Source organism: Oratosquilla oratoria, chromosome 23 (genome assembly GCF_046742065.1).
Source record: "Oratosquilla oratoria isolate Oo_2021 chromosome 23, ASM4674206v1, whole genome shotgun sequence".
Lineage (NCBI taxonomy): Eukaryota > Metazoa > Arthropoda > Malacostraca > Stomatopoda > Squillidae > Oratosquilla > Oratosquilla oratoria.
Genome location: NC_134799.1, coordinates 37,136,875 through 37,153,367, shown reverse-complemented (window position 1 = coordinate 37,153,367; position 16,493 = coordinate 37,136,875). Strand labels below are relative to the sequence as shown.

Below are 16,493 nucleotides of genomic sequence, written 5' to 3'. Positions count from 1 at the left end.
ATTTGAATTGCATATATTTATGGCATCCTACATATGGTATTTTGAGTCTAGTATTTGATTTATATGTGTACTACAGATGATTATAGCGTTTGAAATTCGGCTGTCATTTTATCCTACTCTTGCCAGTGATCACAACGTTTGAATTTTGCTTATGAGTTGTCGTCGTACACTTTGTAGGCTATAAAAATTTCATCCTACTCCAGCATTTTAATTTCACATGTCAATGTTATCCTACATGTGTCGGTTTGATTCCAGCGTTTGATTTTATGTGAATGGTACACTGCATTTGACAATTTGACTTGAAAGTTTGACATTTGTCCGTCATTTTTATCTTACTCTTACCAAGATCTAAATAAATAAGGTCAGACCGTTTGAATTATTGTGCGCAGCTTCTGACGTCATTAGGCTGGGTCCGTTTTCTCTTTGTGAAACACTGAAGAAAACTGTGAAACGCCAAGGAAGACAGGAACTATAATATTCTATATATTATATATATATATATATATATATGTATATATATATATATTATATATCATATATATTATATATTCATATATATAGACAGGAACTATAATATTTTATATATATTTTTTATATAATATTTGTCAGAATATAACTAATTGCGTGGAGCGGTGCGAGCGAAGGCAACAACATACCCGAACGACGCACCAGCTTCAACTGACAGCTATAGGACCCGCGAACCCCACTTTGAACAGCCAGGTGACGTTCACGGGCCCGCTGCGCCAACTCCCTCGAAATTCGGTCGGAAGTGGTTAGACCTGTTATTCCTTAGATTTTGACTCTTACCAATGATCCCAGTGTTTAAGTTGTTTATAGCTTATCATTGTACAATTTGAATCTATTTTTATTGTGCTCCAGGGTTTGAATTTCATATATCTGTCATCTTACCCACGATATTTTCATTCTAGCGTTTAATTTATGGGTGAAATGCCATTTTGCACTTGAGAATTATAATAGAGCGTTTGAAATTTGTCATTTTTATTCTATTCTTCACAATTAGTACATCATATAAAAGTTGTAGGCTATATGTACATGATGAGGCCGAAACGTCCGGGGTCGACAATTTCCTGAAGCCGAAACATCCACGGTTCCTTTCACATCTTTGTTGGACATAGTGAGGTAGGCATCTATGTCTAGTTTGACGTTTCATATCTCTTACATTATTTTCCTATTTTCTGTTGCTGTGGGTTTTAAACTTGTTTTAGAGAAATGCATATTGATATTACATTACACTTTTGTCTTTGGTATTTTTCCTTGGGTTACTGTTACTACATAGGAAGAGCATACCGACAGAAGACCTTTTGGTCCATGACTAGGTCGGATGCCAAGAATCGACGGTTAAACAAAGAAATTAATAAACAAGCGAACCAAACAATTGGCAGGCATTACAGCATATTGTTTAGGTGTTTATTTAAATGAATCTCAAATCTCCGAACCATAATACATTCCACTCACATCCATCACCCTTGTTTCCCTCTTATCTTAGCTTCGCATGGATGAGGGACTATCCCTGTCTCCTGTCCACTGCTTGGGTCAGAAGCAAGGTAGCAAGACACAGTACATCCACAGTAGGGTTGCTTTACTTACACTGTGAGCCCCCCTTCCCCCTCCCCATGCACAAAATAGAGAAGACGGGAAGGAATCCATTTGTGCTGTGTCAAAATATCCAAACACACCTGTCTTTCACTCACCCCTATCCCTGCTTTCTCCCTTCTTTGTCCATCAGACATCCCCTTTGCTCAAATCCCCTTTCACCCCATCCATCCATCTCATCCTTGTTATCTCCTGAAATTCGCACCAACCACCTCTACTTTCCACATCTCTTGCTAATCTTTCTTCACTCCTTTCCATGTGTCCAAGCCATACCAATAACCTTTCATCAGCACTATCGGCCAGTTCCCTTTCCATTTCTGCTCACCTCATTTCTCAATCTATCCAACCTTGTAACCCCTACCATACTTCTCAGACATTTGATCTCAAACACATTCAAACTTCTTCTTTTTACTTCTCCTAATTCCAAATCCAATTTTAGGCCTTCTATACTGATAAGCATAATATTTAGTCATACCGATTTGTAAGGTCAAATAGAATACCCACATGTTTACTGTGTCCTTTGATTCACATGGCCATATGATTTTTTTTATTTTATTTTCAGTCATTGAATAATTTAGACTTTACAATGAATCTATAATATTCTAATGGCAGGTCAGTCAAAAGCATTTGGCAGCTGTGGGAATTTACTTGTGAAAGTGTACAGTTGCTGGACATGTGCTTGTCTTGATACGATTGTAAGAAGTTGCAATAGTAACACAGAAACTTATGCAAAATGCAGATGAATACATAATGTACACAGAACTAATGCAGAAACACTACTCATATGTGCTAAATATGACAATCAAGAAACAATTCTTAGTGAAAAACAATTTCAAAAGATATATGATGTCTGATATGATGGTAAGAAGGTTGTAATATCATAGAAACTTGTGCTAAGTGCACAGATGAAAACATACTCAAGATATATGCACAAAATTCAATTGCTATAATCAAACATATGACAGAGAATGCAGAAACACTACCTACCAAGTGCTAGGATAATTAAGAAACTTCATGAAAAACACATTTCAATGAACATGACAGACTAACAGTATAAGGAAATTTTCAAAATGCTGAAACAAAACATGATCATGGATTTATGAAATTAAACATCTGCAAAGGTTAATAAAACACATGTTTGGATAAATCACTGTATGAAAGCCTGCAAGTACAAATGAACAAGGAATGAAAAGTTACTGTAGTTCAAATTTCATCAACAAGAACAACAGCACAACTTAAAACTGTACGGGCAACACAACCTATGGCATGAGGACAACAGAGGCAAAAATTGAAGAACTGGTGATTAAAGGCTGAACCTGTAGTCTAAAAATCAGACCACTAAACAGTTGCAGAAGAGAAGAAGGACTCAAAGTGAAGAGCAGCAGGTGGAGCAAACCAAAGCATATGCACCTTGACTAGCACTCATTCATGGCACATTCCTCTCCAGCTCCTGCTCTTTATGTCAAGTGGCTCAGGCACAGCATTTTGACTTCTAAAACTTTATTGTAAATATATCTATATATATAAAGCTTCTCAAATACTCAAGGCCAATAATAAGAACCTCTAAAGGAATGAGGGTCTGGGAAGCATAAAAATACTGACACTCCAAGAAACATTTCTTGAGATTCTCGCCCTCAGACTAAATCTCCACCAACCCCTATGCTTATATCTCTCCTCATTAATCTTTCTCTACAACTAATTTATACTGAAGACATTAGCTCAGTAACATCCTTTCGATCCACTTAAACAGAAACATAAGCCCATGAGTTGCATGTACTATGTTTCTGTGACTGTTATTATATCCTTGTTTCACAAGACTTATTCTTGTAATATTCCATCCTCTGACCATATTTCACCAGTTTTCTGGAGCTCTCATATGCTTTGAGCAAACAACAATTCTGCTGATAGGTTATTTTACATGAATTGTTTCACATCTTTTCCATCCCTTTCCTTATCTAATTTTAAATCAAATCTCTATTGCTTTACATCTAGAAAACTAAGCACAATCTGTTATCTATGAAATCGTTGCCCAGGATCATGCAATATGATCATATTGCCCTTCTCCCATCTTGTGTGTATTACATACCCAACAGGCTTGTGGCCATCTCATGATGGCTCTTTGTATCCTCATTTTTATGTGGCCTCCATACTATCACAGACTTTCCAAGCTAGGTCTGAGGTATTTGATTACTAAGACAGGTAGACCACTAATACAACTATCTGTAATCTGGTTCCTGCACTAATTCAACACTGATTTCAAAATTCCTAGGCCAGTTTAAAAATTCCTAGGCCACAGCACCAACCTGCTGCATAATATTTTGATTGCAGTAGATCTGTTCACTTATTGGCTTTCTCTTGTAAACACAGCCCCCATATGGGGTACTGACTTCATAAAACCTATGTAGTTAACGTCTTTGAGACTTTAGTGACATACCTATGGATCACAGTCACACATCATTCTTTTATGACTGGAGACTGATCTCCACTCAAAATTGAAAGCTGACCACTTTTAACTTTTATTGTCCTTCCTTTGTACTAACTTCCTTAAACCTCTCCTTTACCACTTTTATGATTCTGCCTCTTTAGTATATTTTCCCTAAGGATAGAAGCACTGGTCATTGCCCACATCCAAACAATTTCCTTCTTCATCTATTATAATGTACTCTTAACACCTGTTATGGTGCTTGTGAACGATTGAATTGCATCTTGTGCTGTGAGGTGAAATTACCACACATTATTGACTACTAAGTTTGAACTAATGAAAAAATGGAAAATTGTGTATTGGTGAAGAATTTGTGTTTCAATATTGGCTCTTCCACTGTGTATGATATAGAAACAAAGATAAACTAATGTATTTTTTTTTTTTTTTTTTGCTGATAGAGGTTCAAAGAGAGATGTGAAAAAAAATGGAAGATGGAAGAAATTTAGAGCCAGATAAAGTATTGATAAACTGGTTTAATCTTCATGTAAGTACTACAGGTTCTTATTTTATGAAGTGTGATGAGAAATATCAAGTTAACAAGGAGGCAGCAGCAAAATATTTTGAGTAGCAAAATTGTTACATACATACATATACCAATGGCTTTTTCCCCCTTACAAGAGAGGTAGCTAAAGTCAAAAGGCATAAATCCACTCCCACCCATTTCATCCCCACATACTCCACTCCCATTCACCACCCCTCCCTCCCTCTTATCTTGGCTCCTCCTGGATGATGAGTCATCCCTGCATCTTGCCCACTGCCCTGGGTCAGAAGCAATGTAGCAAGACACAGCACATCCACAGTAAGGCTGCTTCATTTAATCAGTGACTCCCCCTCTCCATCCCCTCATGCAGAAAAAGAGAAGACTGAGAGAAATCCCTTTGGGCTGCATCAAAATATCATTTACACATATTCCCTCACCCTCCCATCCCCAACCCACTCCCTTCCATGCATCATAGCATACACAACCATTCTCCGCTCATCCCTATCTTCTGTCTTCTCCCTTCCTCAACAGACGTTCCCCTTTCCCAATGCCCATTTTACCCCCATCCATCTCATCCTTAGTCACCTCTTCATATTCACTCCATCCACCTCTGCCTTCCATACCTTTTTTTACTCATTTTTCTTCACTCATTCTTTCCGTGTCCAAACCATCCCAATACTCTTTCATCAACCGTCTCCCAACTTACTTTCTACCCCCACTCTCCTTGTGTCTCACTCTATCCAACCTAGTAACCCCTATCATACTTCTCAGGCATTTCATCCCAAACACATTTAAACTCTTCATTTCTTATGTTCCATGTTTCTGCCCCATACAGTTCTGTTGGCACAATCACTCCATACAATCTCCTCTTGGTATCCATTCCCAAATGTCTATTTCTCATTACACTTTTTAATCCCCCAAGGCATTTACTTGCTTCTCTCATTCTACCTCCACCTCCACTCCTCCTTTTCCCGCCACATTCACACCCAAGTATCTAAAGCTATCCACTTCCTACAGTCTCTCTCTTTTAATAGTTCCAATTTGCTGCTATCCTCTTACTTTTACTACACTCACATTTGATTCTTTTTTTCCTTGTAAAATGGAACTATACAGGCACTTCTCCAATCCTCCGGTACTCTACCCTCTTTTATACAAACATTAAACCTCATCAGCCAGCCCATCATCACTGTACCTCCCTTTTTTAGACACTCCACATGACACCCATCCATCCCTTGTGGCTTACCAGCTCTAATTTTAATAATTGCTTTCACCTCATTTTTCTTTATTTCTCCTCCATTTTCCTCATTCATCACTGTCATTTTCTTAGTGCGTCCCACTGCAACTACCTTTCCCTCCCTGTCCCCCTTCACATTTAGCAACTCCCTAACATACTCTGCCCATCTTCCTCTTACTGCTGTCACCTCCATTATCATCTCTCCATCTGCACCTTTTACCTTTTCTTCTCTACTTGATTTGCCTTCTCATCCTCTCTTAATCATTTCCAAAACATCTTTTTATTACTTTCAAAATTTGGTAAGGAAATGAAATTTGCTGACCTCCATTTTATAGGACTGCCACAGGCAATTGCTCATCATTGGTCTGTGGCCATTTGTTGTTACCAATGAAAAATTAAGTCCTGAGTAGATATTCAATGCTGACAAGAACACTAAAAACAGCAGAATGCAGAATTACCATCAAAATATAAGTCATCAAAAAATCATGTGACTGTACTAGGATGCTCTAGCACAATTTGTACTGAGTTACATAGTACACCTAGGTCTCTGCAACACTCGCAAGCCACCACTTGTGAGGATGTTTGGTACCAGGACATTGACCCACTTTGAGAATTGGTGGTGTTTTATGTCCTGGGCTAACTCCCAAAGCAGGTTTATATCCTGGGTCAAACGTCTGCACAAGTGGTGGTTGACAAGTATTGGATTAAGAGACCTAGGTGTATCTTAAAGATATAGAGTTGGTTAGCTGGTGTTCAATGTAATTCTAGGAATCAAGATTTTCACAAATCCAGCACTATTTAGATCCCACTGGTGTTGGGTTAGTGAGAGTCTACCTATACTTTCACCATATTTTCATCCATGGTTTTATCATTACCAGTACTATTACAGATAATCTGAAAGGAAGAAGAGAAAAATCCTAATCCTATCATGAACATCTTCATAAATCTGTTCTTGTACACAATTACCCCTAATCATTTTTTTCCCGATTTATTTCTTTACACTCCACATGCCATTTATTGGATTGTAGCTCTCATATTCCCATTATACAACACTTGGCATATCAAAAACAAATAGCCACAGACTGATTAGCACTTGCCTGTAGCAGTCCTATGAAATGGAGGTCAGCAAGATTCATTTCCTTACCAATCATCTTCAAAACCTGCCAAAATACAGTGGGGGATCCCTAGTCCCCTCATTCTGTCCCATTCAGTCACCTTCTACAACCATACATGGGATCATGGTGGCAGCATTCTTTTTCCTGACCACAAGGGCTCAGGAAGAGGTAGAGTCATAGAAGTGGTAAATGATAGGTTCAAGTGGACAGCAATAGTACATACATACATTTGTATACCAACATTTTTTTTCACCCTTACAAGGGAGGTAGCCAAAGTCAAAGGTATAAATTCACTCCCACCCATTTCATCCCCACATACTTCCCTCCCATTCACCACCCCTCCCTCCCTCCTTTCTTGGCTCCTCTAGTAGTACAAACGTATTATCCTTCCTTTATGAATACAGATTTTAAACTCTAACATAGATAAATGATGTATGGCTCTGGTCTGTAGGGGTGCCCCAGAACAGTCCCTAATGTATCGACTGTATGTTATCATAATAAAGGTTCTTTGTAGAGCTGTTTGCAGAAATACTGCAACATACCATTTTTTATTTTTTTTTGTTAAATGATGTAACAGCAACATAAACATCTGAACTTCTAACAGCAGGCATGCATGCATGTGGGTGCATGTGTATGACCTTTGACAGGACTTTCTGGAAAGGAAAGATGATGATGAAGAAAAAAAAAAAAAAAAAATCATCATCCACTAAAAAGCCAAGATAGAGGGACCAACAATTGGTTTTTGGAAGAGCGTGCAATGAATGTGGGGTGTGTGTGTGTGTGCTTGACTTAGCCACACCCATTGAAAGGAGGAAGGGTCCTTTTGTTACATGTATTACTATTATTATCATTATTATCAATTATCAACTATTATAACAATGAGATAGTACCTGGAGAAGAGCAGTGTAGGTGTACAAATCAAGTGTCTGGCAAAGGGTTAGGATGGCTTTTGGGCTTTCAAGGATTTAGAAAAAGGCATTTGACAGGGATGGCAGAATGACAAGGATGGAGTGTGTTGTAGATATATGGGATAGAAAGAAGTCTATTGCAGGTGATCAAAAGGTTTTATGAATGGGTAGTGAGGATGAATCAAGAATGGAGAGATTGAGTGGTTTTGTGGTGAAAGTGGGGCTGTGACAGAGTTGTGTGATGTTGCCATAACTGCTCAACATATACATAGGTAAGATGGTAAGGAAAGTAAATATGAATGTGCTTGACAGATGTTTGGAGTTGATAAATGAGAGTGAAGGGAAGTGGCAGATGATCTAGTTATTTGTGGATGGCAATGCACTTATGGTTGATTCTTAGAAGAGACTAAAACAGTTGATGACTGAGTTTGGAGGGGTATGTGAGAGGAAAAATGTTGAGAGAAAATGTGGTCAAAAGCAAGATAATGTACAAGGAGTGGTAATAGTAAGATAATAGAAGAAGTATATAGTTTTATGTAATAATGGTTGCAAGTAACAGGCAATGGAGAGATGGGATGAAGGTGAATTATAGAGTAAAGGAGGCATGTAAATGTTTGGGTTGAATGGAAAGTGTTATGAGAAATAGGTATCTGGGGATGGCTGTACAGAAACTTGTATGGGGTAACTGTATCCAAAGAAGAGAGATTGCAAATTAATGAAGGAATGATGTGACCAGAAGAAATATTCTTCTTGTCTGTCCCATAAACTTTTGAAGTGGACGAGAGGTTTCACTATGTTATGATGTAATGGGAGTAAATCAGCTCTGGTTGTTAGGATCTGCTGCAGAGGCACTGTATCAGGAGCAGTGCGGCAGGAGTCAGGGATGGCCCTTCATCCATGAAGTGCTAAAATATTAGGAGGCAATGAATATATTTTAATGGGTGTAGTGTGGGTGTATGCTTAGACTTGGCCACCCCATTATGAGAGGTGTATTCTAGATGTTGTTTACCGATTTAACATGTTCTAAAAGAAAATGTACAAGTTAAATTACCATCAAGAACTTATTTAGACACTACATGGTTAATAGAATGAAAAGAGCAGAAGTCTAGTGAGAAACTAATAATTGCTCTTTGGTGCATAAGAATCTATACAGTACCTCAGACCCGAGTTGAAGAGTTGAAGCATATATATGTATATATATATATATATATATATATATATATATATATATATATATATATATATATATATATATATATATATATATATATATATATATACACACATACATACATATTCATATATACCAAAAGGCCTTTCCCACTTATAAGTAGTGTGGCCAAGTCAAAGCCCACCCTACACCCATTACATACCCATCCAGAACCCATTTGTTGTCCTTCCCATCTTAGCACCTACTAGATGAGGAATCATTCCTGTTCCCTGCCACTAGTCTGGGTCAAAGTTAACAGAGCAGAACAAAGTATTTTTACAGCATGGCATGACAGCCAAAACTGGTTTACCTCCACAGCCCCTCCCAACACACACACACACATACCACCATCTCAAGAAATTTACAGAATATACAAAATGAACATACATTTGGGCCATGTCATTCCCTTGTCTATTTACAACTACTCTACATTCACTTGTCTCCTGTACTCTTACTTTCTTGCTCAACAGAAATTCCTCTCACTTCCCATGTACCTGTCACCCTGTCCACCTACTTCATTCTTGGTCTTCCTCTTCTTTCCACACTTTTTGTTTGTTGTTCCTCAGTCATTTTTTCCATATGTCCAAGCCACACTTTGATCTACCCTGTCTGCCAGCTCTTTCCACCCCTGCTCTCTGGTTCACCTCCACATTTCTCACTCTACCCATCCTTGCAACACCCACCATTTATCTCAAACACTTTTCACACATATAAAAAGGATAAAACTAAAATGAGAGCAAGCAGCTGTGTATGAAGTGTAAAAGGTAAATAAATGAATAACTAAAATACATAAATACACATACATATATCAAACAACCCTTTCCCCTTTACAAAGGGGTGGCTAAGTCAAATAACACACCCACCCTACACCTATCAAAAAATCCATTTATTGTCCCTCCCATTGCAGCTCCTCATGGATGGAGATTCATCCTTGTAACCCTTTACTTTGCTTGGGTCAGAGGCAATGCAGCAAGACACAGCACCACAACAGGATCCAACAACCAAAGCTGGTTTGCCCAAAGTACTAGAAATGGATAAAGGCTAAAAAATACCAATGAATTAGTCAATGGGAAATGGTTCAAATACAAAAGCAAAAGAAGAGACATTTTAAAGTGGGAAATGGTTCAAACACAAGAGCAAAAGAAGAGACATTTTAAAGAGTTGATCAATGATAGCTTACCATCTTGACGGCAGTGTTCTGAGCATTGAAGGAGATGGGCAAAGATGAGAGAGAAGACATCAAGTAATAATCACAAGTGACAGAAAGTCTGAAGGATATGCAAAAATAATCCAGTACTCCATACTGATGCATATGCTTTTGGAATAGCTTAGATGATCTAGCACAAGCTGAGACCAAACATAACTTAAAACAAGGTATACAACAATTAGTAAATACCAGGGAATAAACCAGCTTCAGCTGTTATGCCCTGCAATGGAAATGCTGTCTTGCTGCACTGCCTTTGGTTCAAACAATGTGGCAGGGGGCATGGATGACCCAACCAAGGTGCTAAAATGAAAGGGACAACAAATAGATTTAAGGATAGGTGTGGAACTGGTAAAAGGTGATTGTATCCTTGGACTTGGCCACCCCCTTATAAGATTATATGCAGAAAAGGCTTTTTGATGAGAGAGAAAGAGAGAGAGAGAGAAGAGAGAAGAATGAGAAAGAGAGAGAGAGAGAGAGTGTGTGTGTGTATGTGTGAGATTCACCATGGTCTTGGATCATGAGCTGGACTCATGATCAACAGCTATTTCCCTCCTGGAAGTGAGCTCATATATGACTGATCTATGGGTAATGCTGTGACCTTACACACACACACACACACACACACCCCCGACTCCCAGTCCACAAGAGTTGGAGTAACGACTTGCAGCACAGTGATACTGAAATTATTTCAGCCCTAGGCAGGATTCGAACCCGGACCACCATAGTGATGGCTGCGAATGCTACCACTGTGCCATCAAGTTGTGTGTTTTGTGTGTGTGAGTAAATACCTGATAAACATGTGGAAATCTGTGGGTGAAACAGATAAAAAAAGAAATAAAATAAAATAAAAGTACCTTTTCACAGCATGAATGAAGAAATGATAAAATCATTGAAGGCCTAATACACCCAATACTGGAATATATAGCTATGTTGTGGTCATCACATGAAGTGAAGGATATCAACAAATATGAGAGAATACAAAGGGCAATGACCAAATTGGTTCCCAGTCTTACAGATAAAACATATGAAGTAAGATTAAAAGTACTGGACCTGCCATTGTTGAAAGAGAAAAAGGTAATTTGATAGTACTGTTCAGTTTATTAAAGAGAATAGATCAAACTGACAGAAAAGGTCTCTTAGTCTGGGAGAGTTAAGAGTCATGAGATCATGGGAACAAGAAATTGTAATGGATGTCAAGAAACACAGTTTTCCAGATATGCATTAGCTCTTGGGCTTAGCTGGTACAGCCCAAGTTAAAAACATAAGTGAATTTAAAACCTGTATGGTAAGAGAAAATAACAGGACCATACGTTTACCTCCTTTCCTGTATATTACAATCAGGTAAATAAACACACACATACACATACACATGCATACATACACAAACACACACACACGCACACTAATGTAAATATTTATACATCTACAAAGATACACACATACAGACAATCATAGAGGGCTGGCATATAAATGCAAACATACAGACAAAACACATTTTGTCATACACCCTACTCTTGCACGTAAGTGCAACTGAGCCTACACAGGTACTTAAGTCTTGATCATGCTGTGCTGGGGCTGGTGGAGGACCAAATGCAGCACAAATGTGCAGGTGTGTGGGCTAGGATTTTATTGTCAGGTCAATGTCAGCACTTATAGTGACACTTTAGTAACTTCATGACGATTGCTGCAATTTCCGACTGTCAGTATATAATTCTGCTTCATCTAAGCACATCTTGCTGGTCATCTCCTTCAGTGGTTCAAGTTCCTTTTGAGGAACTAGATCAAACTCGGTGATGAAATAATAGAAGTGTTTATAGCAGGTGTTTACATGGGCTTCCTGCAAATCAAAATCAAACATGAAATTTACAAAAAGCATAAACCAATTAAAATCTAAAAATTAGATAAATTTACAATAATCAAATATCAACTTATCATTTTTGTGACATCCTTTAAACTCATGATCCCAAATTACTTTCAAATTATATTCACATTCACATTTTATACAAATGAACATTCCCACAAAATACTCACCGCACATATAGCAACTATTCTGTCAAAGTGGTGGATGTACACATGGACAAACACTCTAAAAAGTCTTGTTAAAATCTTCTTGCACAATGGAATAAATGTTTTAGGGAATGGCACATCTGCAAAGTTGATCCAACCATTAGAATATGCCTTGTGAAAGATAGTGCTATGGCAGTAAATGTGCTAAGGTATACATCAGGATGTGATCTTGTGACCCATGAGACAGATATATATATATATATATATATATATGTATATATATATATATATATATATATATATATATATATATATATATATATATATATATATATATATATATATATATATATATATGTATATATAAAATTATATTGATAGTATATATGGGCAAGAGATTTTCTCTTATACATACTTCATTGAAAGTGATGGCTTAATGTGTATTCATTATTTTTTTTAAATGTATTTTCTATATATCATAAACCTCCTTTCCAAGGAACATAAGTCCATAGTAAGACATATGGAAAATACATCTAAAGAAATAATAAATGCACGATTAGCCATCACTTTCAATGAAGTATATATATATATATATATATATTTATATATATATATATATATATATATATATATATATATATATATATACATATGCAAGCAATCACATCACCGTGATACAAAAATGCAAAATAACCACAGGAGAAAGGAAACTTATAGACAGTAAGTACTTTCGTATATTACATCTTCAGATGTAATATACGAAAGTACTTACTGTCTACAAGTTTCCTTTCCCCTGTGGTTATTTTGCATATATATATAAACACGCACAACTCAGAAAAATTAAGCTGACAGAGTGCAATATAAATGTTTTATTACACTGTTGCATGAAAATTTATTTCTCTAACAAGATCAATCAAATAAAATGACATCACAAATATTAACCACACAAAAACAAATAAATCAGCTCATGACATCAACAATAACTACATATCACCAAGAACATCAACACCCAAGGGTACTTCTCACAATTCAATCCCCTTAAATATTACAAACCACATTCTGGTTGGTGACATGAAAGTATTAATCAATCTTTTCTCCTGGTTCCTCTTCCAGGAGACCTGTGGGCTCCCAGGAAGCTGGCCATAGCCACTGGTTCAGCCTGTAAGTCACTTGGTGATGATATTTTGTGTTGCTATCTGGTAAGGTGCTCAGATGAGAGGGAGGGTGGAGTGTATGTAGGGATGAAATGGTTGGGAGTGTTTTTATGCCTTTCCCTTTTTGGCTACCTCCCTTGTAAGGGGGAAAAAGCCTTGGTATATATATGTATGTATGTATCTGGTAAGGTTGAATATAAAGCAGTGCTTTATAAAAGGTGTTCTCTCTTCTATAAGGTGTTTGCATATGGGGCAACTGGAGTCTGTTGCCGGGCCAATTTTGTGTTGGAACTGTTTTAAGATAGGGTGGTGATCTGAATGCTAGTGTAATTCTTTCTTTTCTTGTGAGTGTTGCATCTGCTGGGTGGATTTCTGGGTGAATTTGGTGAAGTATAGAATCTGGCTGGTTATAATGGAGTGTTTGTTTTGTGACCTGAGTGTGCATGTACTTTTGTATGGATGTACTGTATGATACTGAGGGGCAGGTTATTGTAGATATTTGTGTAGAATACTGCTGAAGTTGTTTCTGTGTTATGTTTAAAGAGCTGTTTTTGTGTGATGCAGTGTGAGAGGTGGAAGAGTTCAAGGGCCCTTGCATAAAATTATGCTTATCACTTACATATTGCTCTGTGGGAAGGATTTTGGTTTCTGAATGTAGATGTTATAGTGATGTTGTTTTAGTGTAGCCAGTACATAATCCTACATAGTTGGACACATAAACATCAGATGACACAATGAATGGCCAGAACCTGGTCTATGGACCAGGCCTAAATTACATTCCATTTTCAATGCTCCAACTTCCTTCTGACTTTTTTACAACTACTTTTTTCTCCCACAGGAGGTAAATGCAAGGCTAATGGGCCAGGGATTGGAGATGGTTAAAGAAAATTAAGAAAAATGGGAGATAAGCCAGTTGTTGTTTGCTGACGACACTGCACTTGTAGCAGAATCAGAGGAGGGCTTATGGAAGTTAGCAACAGAGTTTAGGAAGGTGTGCAAAAGGAGGAAGTTGAAGACAAATGTGGATAAAAGTAAGGTGAGGAGATGTACAAGGGGAGAGGATGGCAGCAAATTGGAAGTGAGTACTAAGGGAGAGGCTGGAGGAATTGAACAGCTTTAGATTACAAAGGATTACAAAAGGTGGAGCATGCCGACAGGAGACCTTTTGGTCCATATCTAGGTCGGATGTGAAAAAAATCATAATAATAATAAAATAATAAATAAAAACTATAATAATGTAAATAACAAATAAGATACATAAACAAATGCATAGGTATAGTTAAATAATAAACAAACAGGTAAATAGTAAATAATAATAAATTGACATATAATTAATAATAAATGAGAATCAAACAGACAAATGATAACAAAACAAAAACAAATAATATAAAATAAATTATAATCATTACAGCATCTTGCTTAGGTGTTTATCTAAATGATTCTTAAAGCTTCGAACTGAACTACATTGTACTACCTGTGCAGGAAGTTTATTCCATTCATTAACTACACGGTTGGCGAAGTTGTTTCTACCCACTTCCAAATTTAATCTATTTCCGGACAGTTTGAGACCATTGTTTCTTGTCTGATTCTCATTCAATGTGGAAATTTTGTCACTTCTGATGTTGTCAATTCCCTTTGGAATTTTAAAGACCTGTATCAAGTCACCTCTGAGTCTACACTTTTTTAGGGAAAACAGATTCATATGTTTTAGTCAATTTAGTCGATATTTGGGGGCCAATGTGGTGGGGAAGGAAGGAGTGGAGGTACAATAGAGATTGAGAGAAACAAGTAATTGCCTTAGGGGATTAAAAAGTGTAATGAAAAAACAGACATTTGGGAATGGATACTAAAAGAAGATTATATGAAAAGGTGATTGTGCTGACAGCACTGTATAGGACAAAAAATGGAACATAAGCAAGAACAATGACGCTTATGTGAGCATCATGAGGAGCGAGGGGGTATATGAGGATGCTGGTTTTGGTGTCTTGATTATATTTATTTTGTTGTTGTAGATGAGTGACCCCCATATTCTGTGAACTGGCCTGATCATATTTTCTGTGGTTATTAACATTCTGAATGAAAGAGAACAAGTCATACAGCTCTAACTTTATATTTTATAATGCGAGTATTGTAATGCATCATCATACATCAGGCAGCTAATGCTGCCAGAGAGAAATTGGCTTATATTGAAGAGATTAAATGTGTTTGAGATCAAATATCTGAGAATTATGGTAGTGGTTACTAGGCTGGATAGAGTGAGAAATGAGGTGAGGAGAGTGGGGGTGGAAAAGAATTTGGGAGATAGGGCTGATGAAAGAGTATTGGGATTGTTTGGACACATGGAAATAATGAGTAAAAAACGATTAGTAAGAGAAGTGTGGAGGGCAGAAGTGGATGGAGTGAACAGGAGGGGGCAACTGAGGATGAGATGGATAGATGGAGTACGTATAAGGGACATTGAGAAAGAGGGGGATGTCTGTTGAGGAAGGAAATAGAGAAAACACAAGATAGGGGTGAATGGAGAGTGATTGTATATGGATGATGCTGTGATGCATGGAAGGGAGTGGGTGGGGGGATGGGGAGGCTAGCAAGTGGTTATGTGTGAATGATATTTTGAGCAGAAGCAATTTCCTTCATTTGCCAACCAGATTTCTTGAGGGCAATTATGTGGGCTATGGTTTCTGCACCCAAATCCTTAGTATTGCTCATATTGATAACACAGGGTGGCTCAGAAGATGAAGTGGTCGGGTTCAAGAGGGGGCCCTAGATGGAGGGGTTGCAGCACACAATCTCCCTCCTTACTGACATGACAATGACTTACATGATTAATTCTTGGCTTGCTGATAAGCTTCACCCATTCCCTGCTTTATATAGGTAGACAGAATTTTTGGCATGAAACCATGCCACTCATATGGGTCTTTCCAGATTCAACAAAATTACTGTCTGCCTCACCCTGGCCAGACAGTACAGTAAGTCCTCATTATACGGTACATATGCATTCCTGAAAACCTTACCACAAATTGAAATTACCATATACCGAACCCATTATAACATGTAATAATAGGATATGGCAGACATACC

The 16,493-nt window shown here is 37.5% G+C and overlaps 1 protein-coding gene across 1 annotated transcript in view; it reads right to left on the bottom strand.

The window, feature by feature from the left end:
• Nucleotides 1-2,240: 2,240 nt before the first annotated feature.
• The window catches only part of Mob3 (MOB kinase activator 3), a 30,560-nt gene continuing 16,307 nt past the window's right edge, over nucleotides 2,241-16,493 (bottom strand). The window contains exons 4-5 of the mRNA XM_076206970.1: nucleotides 12,283-12,398; nucleotides 2,241-12,088 (exon numbers count right to left, since the gene is read on the bottom strand). Coding sequence (XP_076063085.1) covers nucleotides 11,924-12,088; nucleotides 12,283-12,398 — 281 coding nt within the window. The 3' untranslated portion in view covers nucleotides 2,241-11,923. The remainder of the gene's footprint in view (nucleotides 12,089-12,282; nucleotides 12,399-16,493) is intronic.